We start from the raw sequence: 23,629 nt of genomic DNA on the forward strand, positions 1-23,629 counted from the left end.
GTCAGTTAAGAAGAAGGCACTTTAATTATTTGCTTGTATTGAGTACTTTTGGTGCAGTGTTGTGTATTAATTCTTCAGTTTTTATTCTTCAGCTTCAAAACACAGCTGTGGAGTCAGCAGGGGAACTTCTGAAGTGCTACACAGAGCATGTGGTCCTCAAGGCATTGAAGGTATCAGGGGCAGAAGCAAATTTGGAAGCACTAGCTGAGTGCACTTGTAAACTCTCTGAACAGAAGGAACAACTTGCTGAGGTAGGAAGTTGAAATAAATGCTCGAGCATAAGGAATTCCTTACATTTGATGGGAAATTGTTCTATCTTGAAAATGTATCATTAATGTTGGCTATTAAATTGGAATCCATGGCTTCTAAGCTTCCACAGGGAATCTCATATCGCTTACTAGGTTATTAGCTTTTTGAGGATTTATAGTTCATTGTGTTACAGAAACAATTTTCCGCACTTGTTTCCTGTTGATAGTTGACTTTAGTTTTACAAAAGAGATTTGGGGGTCTGTGAGGATGCTCCCAAGGAATTTATTAGGTATACTCAAGGGTGTGTCAGTATTTCCAGTGTTTCCCAGAGATATATAAGTAATAGCAAGAATTTCCAATAGTATATTATTATGAAAATGGTCTCTGGGGCTGCATGAATCATTGTTAGTGAATAATGTTGGAAATCTGGCAGTGCTTGCAAGGATACCTTCAGAAAATAAGGCAATGTGCAAAACAACCCTGGGAGCATATCAGTGTTTGTGGTCAGGTGGTTGAGTTGGGAGGAGGTTTGGAAAGGGGGGGGGGGTGGAATGCTTGCATCATGGAATAGCAGTATTTACAGAACAGAAACAGACTGTGTGACCTAACTCATTTCTCTCAGTGCTTCTACTCCACACGGGCCACCCCCAAACCCAACATTAAGCATGTTATGATTTTCAACGCATTCAAAGGTATAAATCTCTTTCTTTTTAAAGTATCTATACAAAAAATATACAAGTGTATATAGACATGTTATTTTAGTGAACGCATTTAGTTTTTTTAAAAGATAATGCTTTCCTTTAAGTCATTTTTGGTTCTCTGAAATCACATTTCTGATTTGTAGATTTCAGATTGGTTATAATTTAATAACTTTTTGAATTTAATTTTATCCACATTGTAGTCGAGTCTTCATGGTAGTTTGTAATAGTCATCAGAGCAATTTTACAACAAACTATTTTTAAGCATCGTTGCCTTTCAAAACTGGCTGAGAGAGAGGTGTTGAGTCTATGTATGATATTGTGCCATCTAGTGGCTGCACTTTTTAATTTTACTTGTCATAAAGTGGAAGCATGACATTTTCCATCTTAGGAGAATAGAAAAATAGAAAAGCATAACTTTAATTTAATTAGGATAAGAAGTTTGCAGGATAATGGAATGCAGAGGAATTTAGGTGCCCTTCTACAAGTCACAAAGTTAACAAGTACTTACAAATAGTGAGAAAAGTGAATGGTATGTCGCAACTTTTATTGCAAAGTATTTGGCATATAATAGTGTCCTGCTGCAATTAAACAGTAATGTCACATCTGAAATACTGCCCTCAGTCTGGAACTGTTTCTTCAGCAGTGACCATAGTACACATGGAATATGCATTCCATGGAACCTTTGGGTAGCTGGTATGGATTTGGAGTATATTAGATTCCCTACAGTGTGGAAACAGGCCCTTCAGCCCAACCAGTCCACACCGACCCGCCGAAGAGTAACCCACCCAGACCCATTTCCCCTCTGACTAATGCACCTAACACTATGGGCAATTTAGCATGGCTAATTCACCTGACTTGCACATCTTTGGACTGTGGGAGGAAACTGGAGCACCCGGAGGAAACCCATGCAGACATGGCGAGAATGTACAAACTCCACACAGACAGTTGCCCGATGCTGGAATCAAATCTGGGACCCTGGTACTGTGAGGCAGCAGTGCTAACCACTGAGCCACCGTGTTGCCCAGTAGGATTAGGTGTTTCGACATCAGAAAAATAGGTGTGTCTGCTTTCACCTTGGGTATCTATCATCAACCAGACTTATCACAGCATTCAAGAAATCAGACCTAGGTGTACCTTAAACATGTGGTAAACGTCTACTCTGGCAGAAGCTATTGTGACTGAAATAGGGCACTACTTTAAAGAGATTGCAACTAAAATGGGCATCAACATAAAGGCAGAAGGGTAGATGTGGTGCAAATTAAAGGAACTGAATGCAGTTTAAATGGAATACTTGTCTGGAGCACTGGTTGGATCCTGGGGAATGGATGCAACAAATTGTTTTATTTTGAAAAAAATACAAAGAAATGTAGATGCTGGAAATCTGAAACAAAAAACAGAAATTGGTGGTGAAACTCATCAGATCTGGCAGCATCTGTGGAGAGGAAGCAGAGTTAATGTTTCGAATCCAACCACCCTTCTTCAGAGCTTTAATTCTGAAACCTGCTGAATTTCTCCAGCAATTTCAGTTTTTGAATTTTGTTTAGATATTGGTTCATTAGATATGGACCAACATTTCGTGCTGATCCCTAATTGCCCAGAGTATTGACATTAAAAGTCTACCACATTGTTGTGGGTCTGGACTCACACATAGGCTGGACTGGGTAAAAATGGCAGATTTCCTTCTCTATAACCCAATTGTGAACCAGATGGTTCTTTACAACAATTGTTATGTGGTTACATGGTCACCATGCAACCGAGATCCACAATTAGCCTTAGAAATGAAACATTAACCCCTTAATTCTGGGCACTTATGTTAATCATTTACTCAATTGGCACTTAACAAAGTGCAAACGTTCAAGGTAATCACTGTTATTTCAATTAGAATCCCATAAAGATATCTCGTAGATATTTGCTCAGATATTCCGATGGGTCATGAGATCCAATTTTATCTGAAATATTTTGTTTCAGGACGTGTGCTAGAAATGTGTAGGATGATGGCCAATGCTGTCCAGTATTGGTCAGCTCAAGAGGCTTTTTGAAAATAGAGAAAGCGCAATTCCTATAATATTCAATAAGTTTCTTAAGTGTTTATCAGGTTGATTGTCAGCAAATTCTAACAACTATTGCCAATTTGAAAAGGAAATGTCCTATGATATTGTATGTTTTGTACTAGGCAGTTTAATAGAGAGATTGGATGGTAAAAAGTATTAGATATAAAGAGAGAGAGAAGTTCTAAGCTCCATGGGGAGAATGAATGCGGAGATAAGATGCAGTTGTTGAAAGCAGCATTACACTTCTTGAACTCCAGTGATATTCTTCAGTTTTGTGTTTTTTTAACATAAAATCACCACATTCAAACTGGAACCCCAGCTCTGCTAAACATATTTATTTAAAGAAGTATTAGATTCAGTCCATGAACATCAATGCGAAAGAGTGTTAATAACATTTAATGATATGTTATGCTTAATAGCAATTGTTTGCACACTCTGAGACTTGTCCATCCACTCATGAAGACTTGATGACTAAATAACATACTGCACACTTTTGTATGGATGAGGGGAATCAGCGTGATGGTATACTTCAGTGAAAGAATTTGTGAATCAATTGGGCTCTCATAGTCACTTTTTTCTGATGTTAGTCCACAATTACAACATTTTAAAAGTTCAGTTTCAAAGCTTACTGTTATGGGACAAACAATGATTCTTCGGGTGTCAGTCTAATCCCATCAAACGCAATATAACCTCACTTCTGTGAGCACATTTGCAACATGTATGTTGTGTGGAAGGTATTTAATTTTCTAAGTAACAGAACCCAGCTAAATAGCAGTTATTAGAAAAGGTTTAAAAGTTGACTCAGTTGTAGTTTGAAATCTGATTTTTTTGATAACTGTAAAGAGAATTGGATGTAAAATGCAATGACATTGTGTTTCCACTAGACATCTCGATTACTGCGGCATGTGTCAGGAACAGAACCCTTGGAGATTACTTGTTTACATGCAGAAGAAACATTTCAGGTTATTGGTCCACAGGTATGGGAGTTTTTTGCTGGTTATAAATTTCCCCATAATGATTTATATACACATATATACTTTTAAAGAGACCCTTGTGATGTATGTGGCCTTATTCGAATATATGGATTTACTTAATTTTAGATTAATCAAGGATTTATTTTTGCTTATAATGTTTTTGGTACTTTAGTCAGACAATTTCTCCATGTCCCTTCCCAGTTATCACGTCGCAGATATCAGCTGTGACTCAAAGGGCAGGTTTGGAGATAACCTATTCTCACTTTTTGGTTGAGTTGCTTCTGAGTCAATGATGAGAAGGTACATAAGGGAAGCTGATGATGAGATTGTCAGATTTCTCCTCATCTGGTCGGCATGGACGGGTTGGACAGAAGGGTCTATTTCCATGCTGTACATCTCTATGACTCTATTTCCTCAAACTAATTAAACTCATTAACTCAAGTGAAGAATCATAGAAAATAGGAGCAGGAGTAGGCTATTCAGCTCTTCAAATCTACTGTATCATTCAATATGATCATGGTAAATCATCCAACTCAGTACCCTCTTCTCACTTTTTCCCCTTACCCTTTGATCCCACTAGCCTTAAGAACTATATCTAACTCCTTCTTGAAAACATTGAGTGTTTAGGCAACAACTGCTTTCTGTGGCAGAGAATTCCACAGGCTCACCACTCTCTGTAGGAAGGAATTGCTCCTCATCTCAGTCCTGAATGGCCTGCCCTGTATCCTTAGACTGTAACTCCTGGTTCTGAACTTCTGATCATGAGGAACATCCTTCTTGTGTTTACACTGTCAAGTCCAGTTAGAATGTCATAGACTCCTGGTTACCATTAGTTCTCTATCCATGTCAGTACTTTTCCCTCAGTTCCCTATGCTTTAATTTTACATTCTAATCTCTCATTTAAGACCTTATTGATTCTGAAAATCCAAGTAAATAACGCCCATTGGCTCCCCCTTATTAACTCTCCTGGTTACGTCCTTAAAACTCCAGTAGATTTGTCAAGCAAAATTTCCCTTTGGTAAACCCTGTCCAATCCTGCCACTGTTTTCCAATTGCTCCGCTATTAAATCTTTTATAATATCTAGCATTTTTCTTAGTACAACTGCCAGACTAACTGAACTATCATTTCCTGTATTCTGAATACCCCCTCTTTTAAATAGAGAGGTTACATTAGCTACCTTCTAATTCATAAGCACTGTGTCAGAATCTACAGAACCTTGGAAGATGAACACCAATTCATCCACTATTTCTATGATCCGTAAGTATTCCTGAATGTAATTTATTATGCCTTGGGGATATATCAGCTATCAGTTCCAATAATTTCCTTCCTCATACTGATTTTTTTTTCAGTTGCTCCATCTCAATAAACCCTGTGTTTCCCAATATTTTTGGGACATCACTTATATCCTCCTCTGTGAAGACAGGTGTAAAATATGTACTTAATTGGATTGCCATTTCTTTTTTTCCCAGCTATAACTTCCCCTGTTTGACTGCGACGGACACTTGTGTTCACTTCTCTTTTTCTCTTCATACACCGTTAGAGGCTTTCACAATCAGTTTATATGTTTCTCCTAAGCTTACTTTCATACTCTCTTTTTCAGCTATTAAACAATCCCTTTCTCCTCCTTTTCTGAAATCCAAACTGCTGCCAACTCTCAGGTCTGCTGCTCCTTTTTGGCCAATTTGTTTGCCCTACCTTAGATCTAAGACTATCCAGAGTTTTCCTTGTTAGCCATGGTTGGGCCACCCTTCCCATTTTCTTTTTGTGCCAGACATAAATGAACAATTGTTTTAGTTCATTAATGAGTTTTTTTAAATGCAAAATATCATGTTCCACGCCAGAGTTCCAATTCAGGTTTTATACCAAAAAGTTAAAAGATCTTCCATAACTGTTGGGTATCAGTGAATCCACTGAAGTGAAAACACGATTTAGCTTAATATCTAAGCACTTATTATTATTTCCAAACCCATGAAAATTTCAACACTCTGTTCCAAGGTCTCTTACCTTCACATCCTCAATAATATTAAGAACATAATAGACCTCCTTTATACTGTCAACTGAATTATTCTGTTTTATTTTCAGATAATTTCTGCTGCACAGACCTTGGCTCTTCACCCTTCTAGTAAGATTGCCAAAGAAAACCTGGATGTATTTTGTGAGGCATGGGAGTCACAACTGAACGACATGTCCATTCTGCTGAAAGAAATTAATGATGTCTTTGAAGGACGAAGAGGTGAATAGTCTGACTTTGAGCTTTAAGCATTGTCTGTGTTTTTTGTAGATTGTCAGTCAGGTTGTGCAAATGTGGGTTCTAACTGAGGAAAACATTACAATGCAAAAAGCACAAGAATTCTGGTAACATATTTGAAATAGCAGATAATGAAAATGGCTGTTCCAAATATCAACTGTGAAAGGCTCATGATTTAAAAATGGGCCCCAAGGTACCAATTTACAAGACATCAAACCTCAGAGTAAGCTTTTTCCCAAATTTGGTAGAATAACTAAAATGCTTGCTAAAGGTTAATGTCAAAGAAATGTTAAATGGTAGAATTTGAGTCTGAAAAAGGCCGAGACAGTTTCTGTGTTTGTTATTCAAATTGGTCAAAATATAAATGTGATATAGTACATTAATTATGATTTTATTGAAGGATAAGATTACATAACATTTTTATCTGTGAAATTTGATTGTAACAATTGCTTCACTTTATAAAATAGTGAATGTAGCAATTTGGTTTTTTTAATTGCTGTCCTTCCCAAAGAATGGGATCACCTTGACATGTTACACTTTTGGATATTTTCTCTGGTTGGTAAGTTTTACTGGAATTTATATTGGGTTCTTTTGATGTGCACAGAGAGTTTTGTCAGAGCAAAATGCTAGCCACTTAAAGTTGATTCTCTTTGTCTAAGACAAGGAATGCTGTTTCATAGCTACTATCTATTTGAAAATGATATGACTAAAAGTAAAATTTGTACAAGAGGTAAAAGCAAAATACTGATGCTGGAAGGTTGAACTAAAAACAGGAAGTGCTGGAAATATGAAGCAGGTCTAGCACTATATTTGAAGAGGTAAGCAGGATTAATACTTTGAGTCTAATGTAACTCTTTTTGAAACATCATCAATTCAAGGTTAATTCTGGCTCTCCTTTCATCGTTACTACCAGACCTAATGAAGTACTTTCAGCAGTTTCTGTTTTTATTTTGTACAAGATATAGACTTTGTTTTTGCACATTGCTCAAGAGTAGGCTTTAATTTACAGCATATTGGTCCCAACAACAGGTACCATGGAATCTCCATTGTTCACTCCAGTGAACTTATTAAATTGTGGGCAGAAGTCACTAGTTATCCCCACAAAAGGTTATAATTTTTGACTGGTACCCATAAATCTCTCAAGAATTAGAAAGTTGCTATGTTTAGAACATTACAAGAAGGACAGCAGACAATTAGGAATGTTTACACCATAGCTTTCCAGGGGTGCAGTTGATTCAAGCGTAAAGGCCCAAATTTTCACTCCTGAGGTGCATATCCAAATTCTGGAACTAACTTAATCAGTCTTGGGAAACGTGCCCCTGAATAGCGGAATCTTTGTTCCATTGGTGAGGGGAGGGGATTATATGTTCCAGAGGCTGGCATTTATTGCTCATTCCTAGTTGGTGAGCTATCTTCTTGAATCACTGTAGTCCATTTGCGGTATCCATTGTGCATTTAGGGAGGGAGTTCCAGAACTTTCACCCATTGTCAGCGAAGGAAGGGTGATTTATTTTCAATGGCCTACTTCTACACTGTAACAATTCTGTGATTTTGACCTACCAACACCTAAGGAATAGTGGCATATTTTCAAGACGGGACAGTGAGTGGCTTGGAGGGGAACTTGTAAGTGATATGATTCCTATGTGTTTGCTGCCCTTGCCTTCCTGAAAGTGGTTGTGGGTTTAGAAGGAGAAATCTAACAAGTCTTGGTGAATTTCTGCAGTCACTGCTGTTGAGCACTGACAGCAGAGGAAGTGGATATGGTGCCAATCAAGTGGGCTGGTTTCTCCTGGAATGTATCGAGCTTCTTGAGTCTTATTGGTGATGCACTCATCCAGGCTTTGGAAAATCGGGAGATGAGTTACTTACAGCAAGGTTCCTAGCCTCTGAGCTTCTCTCGTAGTCACAGTATTTAATCATCTAGTCCAGTTCAGATCCTGCTGTCCCTGGAAAATGTTTGACAGCTGTCATGTGGATTGTGAACTGTCAAGGCTTTACATTAAGCCCTCTAGCCCTCACCCCTCCTTCACTGCCAACTCATGCCTTTATACATCCCTGATGGGTCTAGTGCCAATTTAGTTATAGCTCATGCCTACCAATGGCCCCCACCATTTGTCTTACACCTACAACGATGGGCAGACCTCGGGGCAAGTTGAGATGCAACAAAATAAATTTATAAGCATCTAAAACTGACTTCATATTATATGTGTGGTGTATACATATATAAATATATAGAAATATATATGAACTCTCATTGATGAAAGCCCATTTAAGTGAACTCAAATACATAATTTCTGACAAAAAAAAAACATTTGTATTCATGATTCCACATAAAAGACAGCTAATCTTTTGTTAATTTCTTGCAGCCACTAAACTGTGATAATGATATGCTCTAGAAGCAGGCCAGCAGTAATTACAGTGTAATGATAGCATTTGAGGCTGTGTCAAAAACACAGATATTAAAATTGGAAGCGCAGATTTTTTTTCAACTCAATATCAGGTTGCTTGCTTAATATTATTCTGAAATTTTAAAAGGAAATGGATTTCAACAACCTGACCATCTCTTAGACCTTATTAGCATTTTGTAAGCATTCAGGTAAACTCTTCAAAGTTATACATCATGCATTACCATTAAGACTTTACCATTAAGTTCAAATGGCTATGCTGAGTTAGAATTCCCCTTAGGTGTGAATCACTTTCTCCTGTACACTAATAGCTAAAATAGGATATGTCAGAAATGAGAACAAGATTTCTGGATCCATCTGTGCCGAAACATAACTTGGACTTGGTACTTCACATTGGAAGATCAGAAGAGGGATGCTGAACAGGCAGCCTCTGTTTAATTTCTTGCAAAGAGAGAACCCAAGAAGACAGCAAGAATAGGTAGAAAGTTTGAAGATGCAGTTGAGGTGTTGAAGACATAAGTATGCAATAATATTTTCTGAACATCAGGACCGGCCTGCTGGGGAGGAATAGTCTTTTGCTTGATATGTGCTTTCTTAATTTATCAACTCAATGTTCCATATGCAATGATGATTAGAATTGGCATTGAAATAAAGGGAGAGTAACGAGTGGTAGAGCATTAAATTCAGAGAGCTTTGAATCAAAAAGTAAAACAAATACGTTGGACATTATCTAGGAGGTAGTAAAAATAAAATAGTAGAAGTAGCTAGTTTAAGCTAAAGGGGATAATGATACCTGGCCAAAAGAAAGCAACTTTACCTTTTGGTGTGGATGGTTTAGTAAGTAGGTGTATGTGTTCCCTACTCAAGCCTTGGTTAAAGGTAGCCACGCAGAGCATTCTCAGTACGCATGCACAGATGAGCCCAGTGTTACATAATGACCATATAGAAAATAACAACATGGGAACCCATCATAAATCTTGTTGTATTTTCCTCTAATTCTGCTTTTGTTGTGAACAATTTGGGATGACGCCAAGGGTCAAAAGTGAAAGCAAAAAGTTACATCCCAACAATGATTCTTAATGGTACACCATCCCCACCTACTGGTACATGAACAGCACTTTAGAGTCCTGGGTTTGCAATATTAAGAAATCGATCAGACAGCACCAACTCCATTATGTAGATTTGAAATATGATTTTTCATTAATCTCCTCACAGAATGTAAGAATTATTATGGTGCAGAAAGAGACCATTCAGCCCATCCTGCCTGTACTCATTCTATTTTCGAGTCTGGCTCTACTAGTTAGTGCCAACTAATGACTTCTCCTCAAATCCTTGAAAACCATTACTGTTCAAAAACACATCTAATGTCCTGTTGAATGTCTCATTTGAACCTGCCTCTACATTTCCAGGCAGTGTATTCCATACCTTAACAACTCACAATGTGAAAACATTTTGTTTCTACATTATCCTTGCTTCATTTGTTCATTAGTTTAAACCTGTGCCCTCTCTTGTTTCTTTTACAAGTGGAAACAGTTTTACCCTATCCATTCTGTCCAGCTTGCTCATGATTTTAATATCTCAATGAAATCTCCTCTTGTCCCCTTCTCAAGAGTAGAACCGTGCCAACTTCTTCAATCTATCCTTGCAGCAGGAGTTACTCATATTTGGAACGATTCTACCCTCTCTTCAATGCATTTCCATCTTTTGTATAAAATGATACCTACAACTATACACAATACTCCAGCTGAGGTCGAAGAATTGTTACATTTTTCCCCTATTAATAAAACCAAGAACACTGTATGTTGTATTTACTGTTACCTCCACCTATCCTGCCACCTTCAGTGATCTGTGCACAGGTTGAGGTCCCTCTGTCCCTTTAGCATTGCACCCTCTATGTTATTATCAATTGCGAACAGAGTTCCCTAATACCATTCCCTAATTCATCAGCAACATTATAGGCAAATCACGCTGCTAGAACACACGTTATCCAAGAACTACCTGTATAAAACAAAGCCAGTGAGCCTATAAAATCTGATCTCTCTAGAAATGTCCACTGTTTCATCTGGGTACATTATTTACAAGGCCAAGGTTCTTATGTCCATTTTGTCATCTGGTAGATAATTGCCAATATTTGTCATTCTTGTCTTGCAGAAAAAGAGAAACATTTTATCAAAGTAATTTGCAAGAACTCCAATATTAAGGGAAACAGTATTTTTAATACTTTATGAGCAGAGTGCTCTGATTGAAGGAGGGATTGCCATGGAGACAGCACCAAATTGGTGTGTAGCTTTACCTAAACCCTAAGTCTAATAGTTCGAGAAGGCAGCTCATCACCATTTTGTATAAGGCAATAAATGTTGGCCAACCGGTGACAACCACATCATATAAATAAAACCACTCAAATATCATTTTCTGGGAAGAAGGATGGAGTTCTTACCAGGGGCCATTCAGCTATGTTTTATGATTTGCTTAAATGACTGACAGAAACCAGAGCAGTCGAGTCATAGAGATGTACAGCATGGAAACAGACCCTTTGATCCAAACCGTCCATGCCGACCAGATATCCCAACCCAGTCTAGTCCCACCTGCCAGCACTCGGTCCATATTCCACCTAACCCTTCCTATTCATATACCCATCCAAATGCCTCTTAAATGTTGCAATTGTACCAGCCTCCACCACTTCCTCTGGCAGCTCATTCCATACACGTACCACCCTCTGTGTGAAACAGGTCTCTTTTATATCTTTCCCCTCTCACCCTAAACCTATGCCCTCTGGTTCTGAACTCCCAACCCCAGTGGGGAACCTTGTCAAGCGCCTTACTGAAGTCCATATAGGTCACCTCTATCACTCTGCCCTCATCAATCTTGTTTGTTACTTCTTCAAAAAACTCAATCAAGTTTGTGAGACATGATTTCCCACGCACAAAGCCATGTTGACTATCCATAATCACTCCTTGCCTTTCCATATACATGTACACCCTGTCCCTCAGGATCCCCTCCAACAACTTGCCCACCACCAAGGTCAGGCTCACTGGTTTACAGTTCCCTGGCTTGTCCTTACCATCCTTCTTTAACAGTGGCATCACGTTAGCCAACCTCTCGTCTTCCAGCACCTCACCTGTGACTATCGATGATACAAATATCTCAGCAAGAGGCCCAGCAATCACTTCTCTAGCTTCCCACAGAGTTCTCGGGTGCACCTGATCAGGTCCTGGGGATTTACCAACTTTTACTCGTTTCAAGACATGCAGCATTTCCTCCTCTGTCATCTGGACATTTTGCAAGATGTCACCATCTATTTCCCTACAGTCTATATCTTTCATATCCTTTTCCACAGTAAATACTGATGTAAAAGACTTGTTTAGTATCTCCCCCATCTCCTGCGGCTCCACACACAGGCGGCCTTGCTGGTCTTTGAGGGGCCCTATTCTCTCCCTAGTTACCTTTTTGTCCGTAATGTATTTGTAAAAACCCTTCGGATTCTCCTTAATTCTATTTGCCAAAGCTATCTCATGTCCCCGTTTTGCCCTCATGATTTCCCTCTTAAGTATACTCCTACTTCCTTTATACTCTTCGAAGGATTCACTCGATCTATCCTGTCTCTACCTTACATATGCTTCCTTCTTTTTCTTAACCAAACCCTCAATTTCTTTAGTCATCCAGCATTCCCTATACCTACCAGCCTTTCCTTTCACCCTGACAGGAATATACTTTCTCTGGATTCTCTTTATCTCATTTCTGAAGGCTTCTCATTTTTCAGCCTTTACCTAAGAACGTCTGCCCCCAATCAGCTTTTGAAAGTTCTTGCCTAATACCGTCAGAATTGGCCTTTCTTCAATTTAGAACTTCAACTTTTAGATCTGGCCTATCCTTTTTCATCACTTTTTTAAATCTAATAAAATTATGGTCGCTGGCCCCAAAGTGCTCCCCCACTGACACCTCAGTCACCTGTCCTGCCTTATTTCCCAAGAGTAGGTCAAGTTTTTCACCTTCTCTAGTAAAAACAGGAACATTTTCAAAGCATTATTACCTACAGCTGCTTGCTTTTATTTCTGATGTAATCAATATTTGCATTATTCGTAACTTACATAACATTGCTAACATTACAATCTTTTGATTTTTTAAATTGTTTGATGATACCTTTTGCTTCTTGACTCTTTAAAAGCACTTTCTCAATGTTAAATTTAGTTTAGTTTATTTCTGAAAGAATTTGTATCTGTCATCAATTTTCAGGGTCAATGTATGGAATGTAGTGCATCTTTTGTTGATGTATTGTATTCAATTACCATAAAACTGCTTTTAAATATTTCCTCTGAATTAAATAACTTCAGTTTGTTTGTTTTTTAGTTCCTTATGCACTCTGGCCTTTTCTGTGTGTCAGCTTAGCTTTTGCTTCTAAGATGTAGATACATGCCTTCTTTAAAGAGGTTTAATGCTCTGTAAAGAGGTCTAATGCAGCTGTACTCAGGTCATTGTGGAATAAACAAGCAAATTTTATTTTGTAGAGTACCTTCTTTTGGTTACTATTGGATTTTACCAGAGCATTTTAACAGATTCGCTCTGTGTAAACAATAATAATGTGAAAGATGGAGCTATGTTTATTTCCGAATGTTGAGAATGGTGTTTGGGGTCACCACGCTTTGACTAGTACCATATTGTCTCACATTATCAACTCCAATTTAGATAGACATGTGTTAAGACAAGTCCAGCCAGCCAACTTTTTGGCCTTCTGGTGATTGACTTATTCTGCAACATGTCATTTGAAAGATGCCACATTTGTTAAAATTACATGTTTTTCAAAAAGTATTTTATCTTTGGGTTTGTTGTAACTATAGAGAAAGTCAAACCTCAATGTTTGTTTGTTCTCAATCCGCAAAGACTGTACAAATCCAAACTGCTTTATGTGTTTGTGCATAAAGATTTTTTAATGAATAAAGTATATTTTTGCAATATATAAAAAAAACAGCATTTCCAGTAAAAAGCAGAGGAAATAATTTCACAAAAATGAGGCACGAGTTCATACATACTATCCAAACAGAATTTCAAGGGTATACAGCTACATCTCTTTTTGGGTGAGGGGGAAGGAATTGAGAACAGTGGGAAATAAAAGTTTTGGTCTGGTTAGCTGACATCAGGGAACTTTTCAAAAGGTGGCTGATACTTGACAATGGCATGGTTAACAAGTAAAAACTATTATATTTTGTGGGTAAGACACCAAGATGTACTGGATTTGAGGAAGTAGATCCTGATGGGGAAAAATATTTTTAGGAGGAAGTTGCTGACAATTATTTCATTCATTTTGATGCCCATTTTACTCTAAATAACAACTTGTAAACCCATGTATATTAATAAATAATGCTAAGTTCATTGTATTGGAAATTCATAATTTATTGCAACAAAAATTATTATACATGACAATAGCATTAACAGTTGAGATGTAGTGGAATAAATTAAAAATTTGCTGTAACTCTTTGCACTTAATATAGCTTTAGTTGTTTTGTCTCTTCTTCAAATAGTTCATGTGCATCTGTTTCCCCAGGTGAGAAGCGTGCATACCTTTCTCTGCCAAGACCAGGGGTGAGTTTTTTTTTTAAATTTAACTTAAAATCTTCAGCTCAAAACCCACACTGCAATGTCACGAGCTACAGGGTAATTTTGACTTAAGGTGAAATTGGTGATGACTCGGACCCTGTTTTACATCTCTCTGTGTTGCAGTTTTGCTGTAGTTAAAATTACCCTGTATCATCTTGAGTTTAGATTTTCTTCTAAAACACTTCAGACAAGAAGCAATTTCCATAAGCACAACCGGTGAGCTGAAATATTTGTGTTTTTTTATGTTTGTGCATTATGCGAGTCAGTGTGCCAGAAATGAATGGTTAACCTTTAATTGTGTTGACCACTGGGAGATCCAGGATATTCAACACATCATCTCGCCTTCTCCAATAAACAAAAATACAACAGTGTCATTCTAAAACATACCAAAATAAAATTGAATTTCCTTTACGATAGTCATATTTTGAGTTTGTTGTCATACTCAGTATTTGCACACTATATGAACACTCCTGGAGCAACTGTTGACAGCCGCAAAACTGTCTACCAATTGAAAAAAAAATCTGGCAACAGTAATTAGGATGTGAGATCAATTGTTATTTAACCATTTCCCACAAGTTGTTAGTGAGTAATAACAGGAGATACTAGGCTAGAAGATCAATATTGCAAAATGTACTACAAAGTTCACGATTCTGACATTCATGAGGATCACGATATTAAGTGAAACATTGGTTTCCATAGGAACCAATGTCAAAACTGTAATTAGTTTCTGTGAGGATCTTATTGAAAAAAAATTAAAACATGATTTCAAAGTTGAAATATATTATGTTGCTAAATTCCTACTTTGGTACCCTATAAATGAAAATGTATAAACCATAACAAGTTTAAAAGTATGAAAGAATAATGTAACTGTTACTTCCAGGGCCTCCTCCACACTGGTGATTGTGCTTCCTTAAACTCCTGTTCCATGATTCTCTTGGTCTCTGCCCTTGCTAACCAACTTGTGCCCTCTTCACCAATCCCAGACTCCCCAGCACTACTCCTGGCTGTTACTACTTCCATCTTTTGGACTCCTCAATCAAGATTCAGATTCAGTCAGAAGCTGGTACTCAGTTTGGAAGCGCAAGTCCTCATTCTGCAGTAGTTCTTTTACTTGAATGCTGCCTCTCACCCCTTTCCTCTCCTGAACCTTCACTGTGAAAGTTTTTTAAAATGTATTCATGGTGTGACAGTATCACCGGCTAGCATTTTTTGCCCATCCCTAATTACCCAGAGGGCAGTTAGGAATCAACCACATTGCAGTGGATATGGATTCATTTGCCATGGTGGGATTCAAACACTGATCCCCAGAACGTTACCTGGGTCTCTGGGTTAGTCCAGTGATAATACCGCTAGGCCATCATCTGTCCATGACCATAAGACCATAAGACAGGATAGAAGACCAGTGAAGCAGGAGCAATTTTGCAAGTCACTTCAAAACTAAAGGATTGAAAAAGCCCCAAAATCTCAAATCTTTGGAGTGACCATTTCCATGACATTGTAGCTCCAAATCTGGATCATGATTAGGAAGGCAGGTCCAGGAGAGGGAAGCAGCATATGTGTGAGTCAGGGAGGCAGGAGAGGCTGCATCTTGGAGGTTGGCATCTGGGGAGGCACCAATTGAGTTATGTGGAAACAATATTAAAACAAATCTCAAGGTGCTTCACAGATTACAAGCCCCATTAACTTAATGATATTAAAGAAAAACAATACTAAATAGAGCAACTTTAAAGGAGGACTTTCTGTACAAATGAACAATGTCATGAAAGATCAGCTAATGTTGGTAAAGTGCTGCTGTGTAGCCACTTAATGAACCATTGGGGTCCATTTGGTGTGGGTAGACCCAGAATGTCCTGAGGGAGGGAATTCCAGGATTTTGACCCAGTGATATATTGGAGGGGAACTTGCAGGTCGTGGTGTTCCCATGTATCTGCTACCCTTGTCCTTCTAGATGAAAGTAGTCTTGGGTTTGCAAGGTGCTGTCTAGGGATCTTTGAATTTCCACAGTGCATCTTGTAGATGGTACACACAGCTGCCACTGGTGGTGGAGGCAGTGGATGTTTCTGCATCTTGTGCCAATCAGGTGGATTGGTTTATCCTGGGTGGTATCAAGCTCCTTGAGTGTTGTATGTGCTGCATTCATCCAAGCAAGTGGGGAGTATTCCATCACACTCCATATTTGTGCCTTATAGGTGGTGGACAAATCTTTGGAAAGTCAGGAGATATGTTACACCTTGCAGGATTCCTAGTCTCTGACCCACTCTTATAGTAGTATTTATATAGCTGGTCTAGTTCAATGGTCAATGGTCACCTCAGGATGTTGATAGAAGGACTTACAAATGGTAATGCCATTGAATGTTAAGGGGTAATGATTCAATTCTCTCTTTTTGGAAATTGTCATTGCCTAGCACTTGTTACCTTCCAATGAACTGCATTAGGATCTGAGGAGTCACAAATGAAAATTTTATATTCATTAGCGAACATCTCCACTTCTGTCCTTATGATGCAGGGAATATCATTGATTAACCTTGTGACATGGTGAAATCCAGTTCAAATCCAAGTAGCAAATTGTAACTAATTTTTTGAAATAATCACATCAGTAATACCATGTGTTAAAAATAATGTATGAATGACAATGAAATAGGCCCTTCCATTGAATACAAATAAATCCATTCCTAAACATTCCCAAAGTTTGCTTAAGAAACTGATATATCCCACAAGTGAATTAAGAAAAACTGTATATCAAGTTAACTAGAAATTCATTCTGGAAAAATTTCTTTCAGTTCGTTTTTAGCTATTTAATATCAGGCTGCTCCTGCACATTGATTGAAAATTTGGTAAATCCATTTTAAGTATAAAACTGCATCAAGTTAGCAAAAATATATCTTAATTGTAACAGGGAATATGGTGTCTTTTAAAGTCTGCCAGTGTGTAGAAGCTTTTCACTATCTTCCAGCTGTTTCATTATGCCAATAAATGATGTTTTAAATAAATGGTGATATATGAAAATGGATATCTTTAATTTCCTTGTTTCTTTTTGTTTATGCCAGAAACATACTGCAAATCTGAAGACTGTTAAAGCAGTAAAATTAGATGCTGAGGTAAGACTTCAAGAGTTGATTTGTAAGGATTGCTTATTATGCAGGAAGGAATTGGATAATTTTTTTCAAAGAACTAGCATTGATGTGATGGGCTGAATAATCATCCACATTGATTCTGTAAACAATAATGGAGAAATAGGCCAGCTTTGCTTATCAAAAGTAGAGATACATTTTTCCGTGCTAAGACGGCTTTCAAAGTTTGTGAGAAGATTTGTAGCTCGGGTGCTCGTTGTTGTGGTTCTGTTCGCCGAGCTGGGAATTTGTGTTGCAGACATTTCGTCCCCTGTCTAGGTGACATCCTAAGTGCTTGGGAGCCTCCTGTGAAGCACTTCTGTGATGTTTCCTCCGGCATTTATAGTGGTTTGTCTCTGCCGCTTCCGGTTGTCAGTTCCAGCTGTCTGTTGCAGTGGTCGGTATATTGGGTCCAGGTCGATGTGCTTATTGATTGAATCTGTGGATGAGTGCCATGCCTCTAGGAATTCCCTGGCTGTTCTCTGTTTGGCTTGTCCTATAATAGTAGTGTTGTCCCAGTCGAACTCATGTTGCTTGTCATCTGCGTGCGTGGCTACTAAGGATAGCTAGTCATGTCGTTTCGTGGCTAGTTGGCGTTCATGGATGCGGATCGTTAACTGTCTTCCTGTTTGTCCTATGTAGTGTTTTGTGCAGTCCTTGCATGGGAATTTGTACACTACGTTGGTTTTGCTCATGCTGGGTATCGGGTCCTTCGTCCTGGTGAGTTGTTGTCTGAGAGGGGCTGTTGGTTTGTGTGCTGTTATGAGTCCTAGTGATCGCAGTAGTCTAGTGGTCGCGACCACTATAAATGTCGGAGGAAAGATCACAGAAGCGCTTCACAGGAAGCTCCCAAGCACTGAGGATGTCACCTAGACAGGGGACGAAACGTCTGCAACACAAATTCCCAGCTCGGCGAACAGAACTAAAACGGCTTTAATAGTCCTGCGTATGCTGAGCATCATTTAGAAGGAAAATGTTTATTTTATTGCAGGAACAGGCTAAGATAGCAAAATTGGGGTTGGAGCTGCGTTTGCACACATCAGATGTGGATGCAGAAACTGAAAGGTGGGAAGACCAAGATAATGAAATTCTTCGTCAAGCACAGACTATGTCCAGCATGGCATATTCTATGTATCTTTTTACAAGGTAGGATTGATTCTAAAATCAGTCTTTTGGAAATAGTTTGCTTTATTTAAAACAAAACTGTTAATTTCTTTCAAATATTTTCAACTAGTTTAGTTTTCATATGATTAACTTCATGCACTTCCTATTTGACTTTTAGTTGATATACGAGCCTACAGTACAAACTTGTCTCGTTGGTCATCTTTATGGAGTGTCTCAATGTCAGTCAGGCATTTCAGCCTTGCAGTTTGGCTGATAAGGAGGAGTACTTGGTACATCACAGGCCCACCATGACTAACTTTCAGTCTTTTTATAAGAGCAGTTGGGAACTCAGGACTATGGGCCTGTGGTAACTTGTTTGTTGTTCTCTTTGTGTGCCTTGTCTGTGAGGCTTGCTCAGTTATGAAACCAGCTGAATCATGATCACAAACTATTCACATGGCAAAGAGGGGTCCTGCGGCACACTGGTGATGTTCCTACCCTTGGACCGAGCAGCCTGGGTTCACGCTCCGGAGGCGTGTAATGTCATCTCTGAACGGGTTAATTAGAAAATTTTTTTTTAAAAAAGCAGACTCAGGACTTGTGTACCTGTGATGCAGTGCTGGTGTTACTACCTTTGAGCCAAGAAGCTGGAGTTGAAGTCCCATCTATTCCAGCACTGCATCACAATAGCTCTGAATAGGTTGATTAGAAAATTTTTAAAAAAGACTCCTGTGGCGCAGAGGTAGTGTCCCTATTCCCAATTTTCAGGAGGGCCAAGTTCACATGCCACATGCTCCAAGGGTCTGTAATAACATCTCTGAACAGGTCGATTAGGAACAAATAGGTTAAGTAAAAGAAAAATCACCTGGCAAAGAGGGTTCTGTGGCACAATGGTGGTGTTCCTACTTGTGAGCCAGGAGGCCTGGGTTCAAGTCCCACCTGCTCCAGACCCTTGTAATCTCTGAACAGATTGATTTAAGAAAAATTCAATGATAAAGAAACAAATAAAAATGTGATGGAACACCCATTCCAATTCCATTTTGACTTCGACCCCACCCCGCTCCCGACCTCGCCCTCACGTTTGGTGGTTTGCATTGCCCTTAACTGGCTTTGCACACAAGTTATTCATTTGGAAAGCACAGATGATCTACTGGTGGTTTAATAGATTTTTTAAAAATAGTGATTTGGTGATGGGAAAAAATATGTTCAGCTGTGTGTATGAGTGCTTCTGGATGTAGAGAAAAAACTTCACGTGGCAAAACAAACACCTGTAGCTTTATCTGTTAGGATGCCTCCCATACAAAATTGTCATTTTGTATCTTGGTATTCAGAGGTTCAACTGCAGTGGTATCCATCACTTGTTCAACTAGGCTGCTGATCCTTGCACCAGACTATGCACAATTCCTGTGTTACATTTTATGATTATTTATTCAGGGCTTTGCTGGCTGATCCAGCATTTATTCCTAGTCCTTACTTTCCCTATTGAAGTTGAGCTGCCTCTTGAATTGCTGTAGTCCATTTTGTGTAGTTATACTCACACTGCTGTTAGGGAGCAAGTTCCCCTTTCCCTTGTGAAGGTGAGCTGCCTTCTTGAACCGCTGCAATCCATTTTGTGTAGTTATACTGACAATGCTGTTAGGGAGCAAGTTCCAGGACTTTAACCTGTATATTCCCAATCCTCCTCCTTTACTTAGCAATCAGCAAGGGCAATCTGTCTATTATGTCACACTTCTCTGTCACAATAATTATAGGTATATTTTCTGAACAAATTTTTTACAGCTCTTATTGAAGAGTTCCTCCAACAATAAGGAATTTAAAAAAAAAGACATTGGGAATATACAGAAGAAACTTCCCACAACAGATTCCACATAATGCTAGTTATTCAGAGCTTGTGATCCTCATGTTTGTGGGGTTTTTTTGTTGTATTTTGACTTGCACAGATGTGGCAAGTGATCACATCTGACACACTGTATGCTATGTATATTGAGTACAGAAGTTGGGAGGTCCTGTTGCGGCTGTACAGGACATTGGTTAGGCCACTGTTGGAATATTGCGTGCAATTCTGGTCTTCCTATCGGAAAGATGTTGTTAAACTTGAAAGGGTTCAGAAAAGATTTACAAGGATGTTGCCAGGGTTGGAGGATCTGAGCTACAGGGAGAGGTTGAATAGGCTAGGGCAGTTTTCCCTGGAGCGTCGGCAGCTGAGAGGTGACCTTATAGAGGTTTCTAAAATCATGAGGGGCATGGATAGGATAAATGGACAAAGTATTTTCTTGGGGTGGGGGAGTCCAGAAATAGAGGGCATAGGTTTAGGGTGAGAGGGGAAAGATATAAAAGAGACCCAAGGAGCCAACTTTTTCACACAGAGGGCCGTACATGTATGGAACGAGCTGCCAGAGGAATTGGTGGAGGCTGGTACAATTGCAACATTTAAAAAGCATCTGGATGGGTATATGAATAGGAAGGGTTTGGTGGGATATGGGCCAGGTGCTGGCAGGTGGGACTAGATTGGGTTGGGATATCTGGTCAGCATGGACGAGTTGGACCGAAGGGTCTGTTTCTGTGCTGTACATCTCTATGACTCTATGATTCTAGTACCTCTGTTCTAATGAATCACTGAATTATGATGAGCAATGACACAGGAGTTCATAAAATCCCTAATTGTGGAAGTAGGCCATTCAGCCCATCAAGCCCACATTGACTCAGCCCCTGACCCTATCCCTGTAATCCAGCATTTCCCTTTGGTTCATCCACCTAGCCCACACATCTCTAGACTCTATGGGCAAGTTAGCATGACCATTCCACACAAGCTGCACCTCTTTGGGAGGAAACCCGCACAGATATGCAAAGTACATGCAAACTCCACCCACACAGTCACCCGAGGGTGGAATCGAATGGCGTCTTTGACACTGTGAGGTAACAGATCACTGAGCTACCATGCTGCCCAAGTTCTGTTGCAATAATATACAATATGATTTGAAATTGCTCCATTGTTTGCTTGATAACATATTTTCTCTCTGACTTGCTTTTCTTCCTTTCAATGTGGCAATAGTTGACTCTCTTCAGTATCTTCCTCAAAACAGCAGTGATTAGAAACTAGCCATAACTATTCCTTCTCACTCTGTCACATAAACTCATTCATGTAGCATTCACATTGCTTCACCATATAATAATTTGGATGTCCAAAGATACTTGGGGATTTAGGTGCATTGATCTTTAAAATGTCACAAATGGATGCAGAAAATTATCAAAACAGGAAGTGGAATGCTATCATTTATATCTAGAGGACTGGAGTACAAGGATACAGAAGTTATGCTGTAACTATACAAACCCTGGTTAGATTCCACTTGGAGTACTGTGAGCAGGTATGTGCACCATACTTTAGGAAGGATATATTGGCCTTAGGGGGAGCATAACATAGACTTGTTATCTGGACTTCAGGGATTAAGAGGAGAGATTAGACAAATCTCTTTTCTTCAGAATTGAGAAGATCTAATCAAAGTCTTCAGAATATTAACAGGAAAAGACAGGGGAGATAAAGATAAACCATTTCCACTGGTTGGAGATTCTAGAACTAGAGCGGTATAGTCTGAGAATTCAGGCCAGGCCTTTTTGTATAGACGTTAGGAAGCACTTCCATACTAAGCATAGTAGATTTTTGAAACTCTCCTCTATAAACAGCAGTGGATACGAGATCAGTTGTTACCTTTAATTCTGAGTTTGATAAATCTTTGTCAAGGGAGTGGTGCTGGAAAAGCATACCAGGCCAGGCAGCATCCGAGGAGCAGGAGAATCGACGTTTTGGGCATAAGCCCTTCAGGAAAGAAACGTCGACTCTCCTGTTCCTTGGATGCTGCCTGACCTGCTGTGCTTTTCCAGCACCACATCTCGACTCTGATCTCCAGCATCTGCAGTCCACACTTTCTCCTTAGATAAATTTTTGTTAACTTAGGTAATAAGCGATATCGGCTAAAGGCCACAAATGAGGCATGATCTTATTGAATGGTGGAACAGACTTAGAGCCAAGTCATGTCCCTTTGTTCGTCTGTTCATAATACCTTTTATGAACATGATCATCAATGTACATTGTTTTGTTCATCCTATGTTTGCCATTTTAAATCCATTTATTAAATATCATACTTAAACCTTTAATGCTTTTAACATTAACATTTCTCTTTTATTCAGAGGAGAAGGCCTTTTGAAAACAACACAGGATTTATTTCACCAGGCAGAAGTAGGTAGATTGTTATGTCTTCATATTGTGTTTGAATTGACCCTGAACCTTTTACAATTGAAATAGTTGTAAGAGTAATTGCTTTTAAGTGCCATTTTGTGTCCTGAAAATTGCATTTGAACTATGTAGTTGTAATCCAGTTCATTTCATTTGAAATGTTTTTTGGAGACAAGAGACATAGCTTTGTGCAAATGTAAGTATCTTACATTAATATTATGGTCTGTGATCTGATTTGAGCCACTCACATTTCTTAATTAAGTGAGGTGAGATTGTACAGATGAAATAGCAGGAGTGACCATTTGGTATTTTACTAACATCGTGATATCATTCTGGTGCAGGAATGAGGCTCTTTGTTTAGCTGCTGTACCCACACTCCCAAATTCCAAAGTGGAAGATGTAAAATAATAAAGAATCACTGCAGTTAATGCTGAAAGTGGCTGGCTCACGTAATGGCTGAGGGGTGACATGAAACTCTGATAATCAGGGGAACTGAGAGTAGGGTGGTGATGGCACACTTGATTCCTCTTTGCCAGTATATGTTATACTGCCACCTACTTCTGACAGGAGCTCTGGTCACCAAGATCCAATTTCATTGGAAAATGGGATTGGATGTCGAAGCATTGATGAGACCTGAAGGGATGGACAGCTACTCATTTTGATTGTACTCCATTTGTGATCATAAATAACAGTGAGACAAAATAGCCTATTCTTTACCTATGCAAGTGTAAGTAAGGGAACTAAATGTATTATCTCGAAATTTGCAGTTGACGTGGGGGGATGAACTGTGAGAAGGAAGTAGAGATGATTCAGTATGGTTTGAGCAAGCTGAGTGGGCAAATGCATGGCAGTTGTAGTATAATGTGTGGAGAAATGTAAGGCTATCCACTTTGCTAGCAAAATCAGGAAAGCAGATTATTATCTGATTGGCAATAGATTGAGAAAGGGGAATGTGCAAAGAGA

General features: G+C 38.9%; 1 protein-coding gene and 1 long non-coding RNA gene across 2 annotated transcripts in view; one reads left to right on the plus strand and one right to left on the minus strand.

Annotated features, from left to right (window-relative positions):
• Positions 1–23,629, plus strand: part of ctnnal1 (catenin (cadherin-associated protein), alpha-like 1) — a 322,398-nt gene that overhangs the window by 291,882 nt on the left and 6,887 nt on the right. The window contains exons 9-15 of the mRNA XM_043690224.1: positions 93–251; positions 3,886–3,978; positions 6,059–6,209; positions 14,169–14,206; positions 17,269–17,319; positions 18,323–18,477; positions 22,621–22,669. Coding sequence (XP_043546159.1) covers positions 93–251; positions 3,886–3,978; positions 6,059–6,209; positions 14,169–14,206; positions 17,269–17,319; positions 18,323–18,477; positions 22,621–22,669 — 696 coding nt within the window. The remainder of the gene's footprint in view (positions 1–92; positions 252–3,885; positions 3,979–6,058; positions 6,210–14,168; positions 14,207–17,268; positions 17,320–18,322; positions 18,478–22,620; positions 22,670–23,629) is intronic.
• Positions 1–23,629, minus strand: part of LOC122549949 — a 54,267-nt gene that overhangs the window by 23,996 nt on the left and 6,642 nt on the right. The gene's annotated exons all lie outside the window — the stretch shown is intronic.

This window comes from Chiloscyllium plagiosum, chromosome 5 (assembly GCF_004010195.1).
Source record: "Chiloscyllium plagiosum isolate BGI_BamShark_2017 chromosome 5, ASM401019v2, whole genome shotgun sequence".
In the NCBI taxonomy this organism is placed as follows: Eukaryota; Metazoa; Chordata; class Chondrichthyes; order Orectolobiformes; family Hemiscylliidae; genus Chiloscyllium; species Chiloscyllium plagiosum.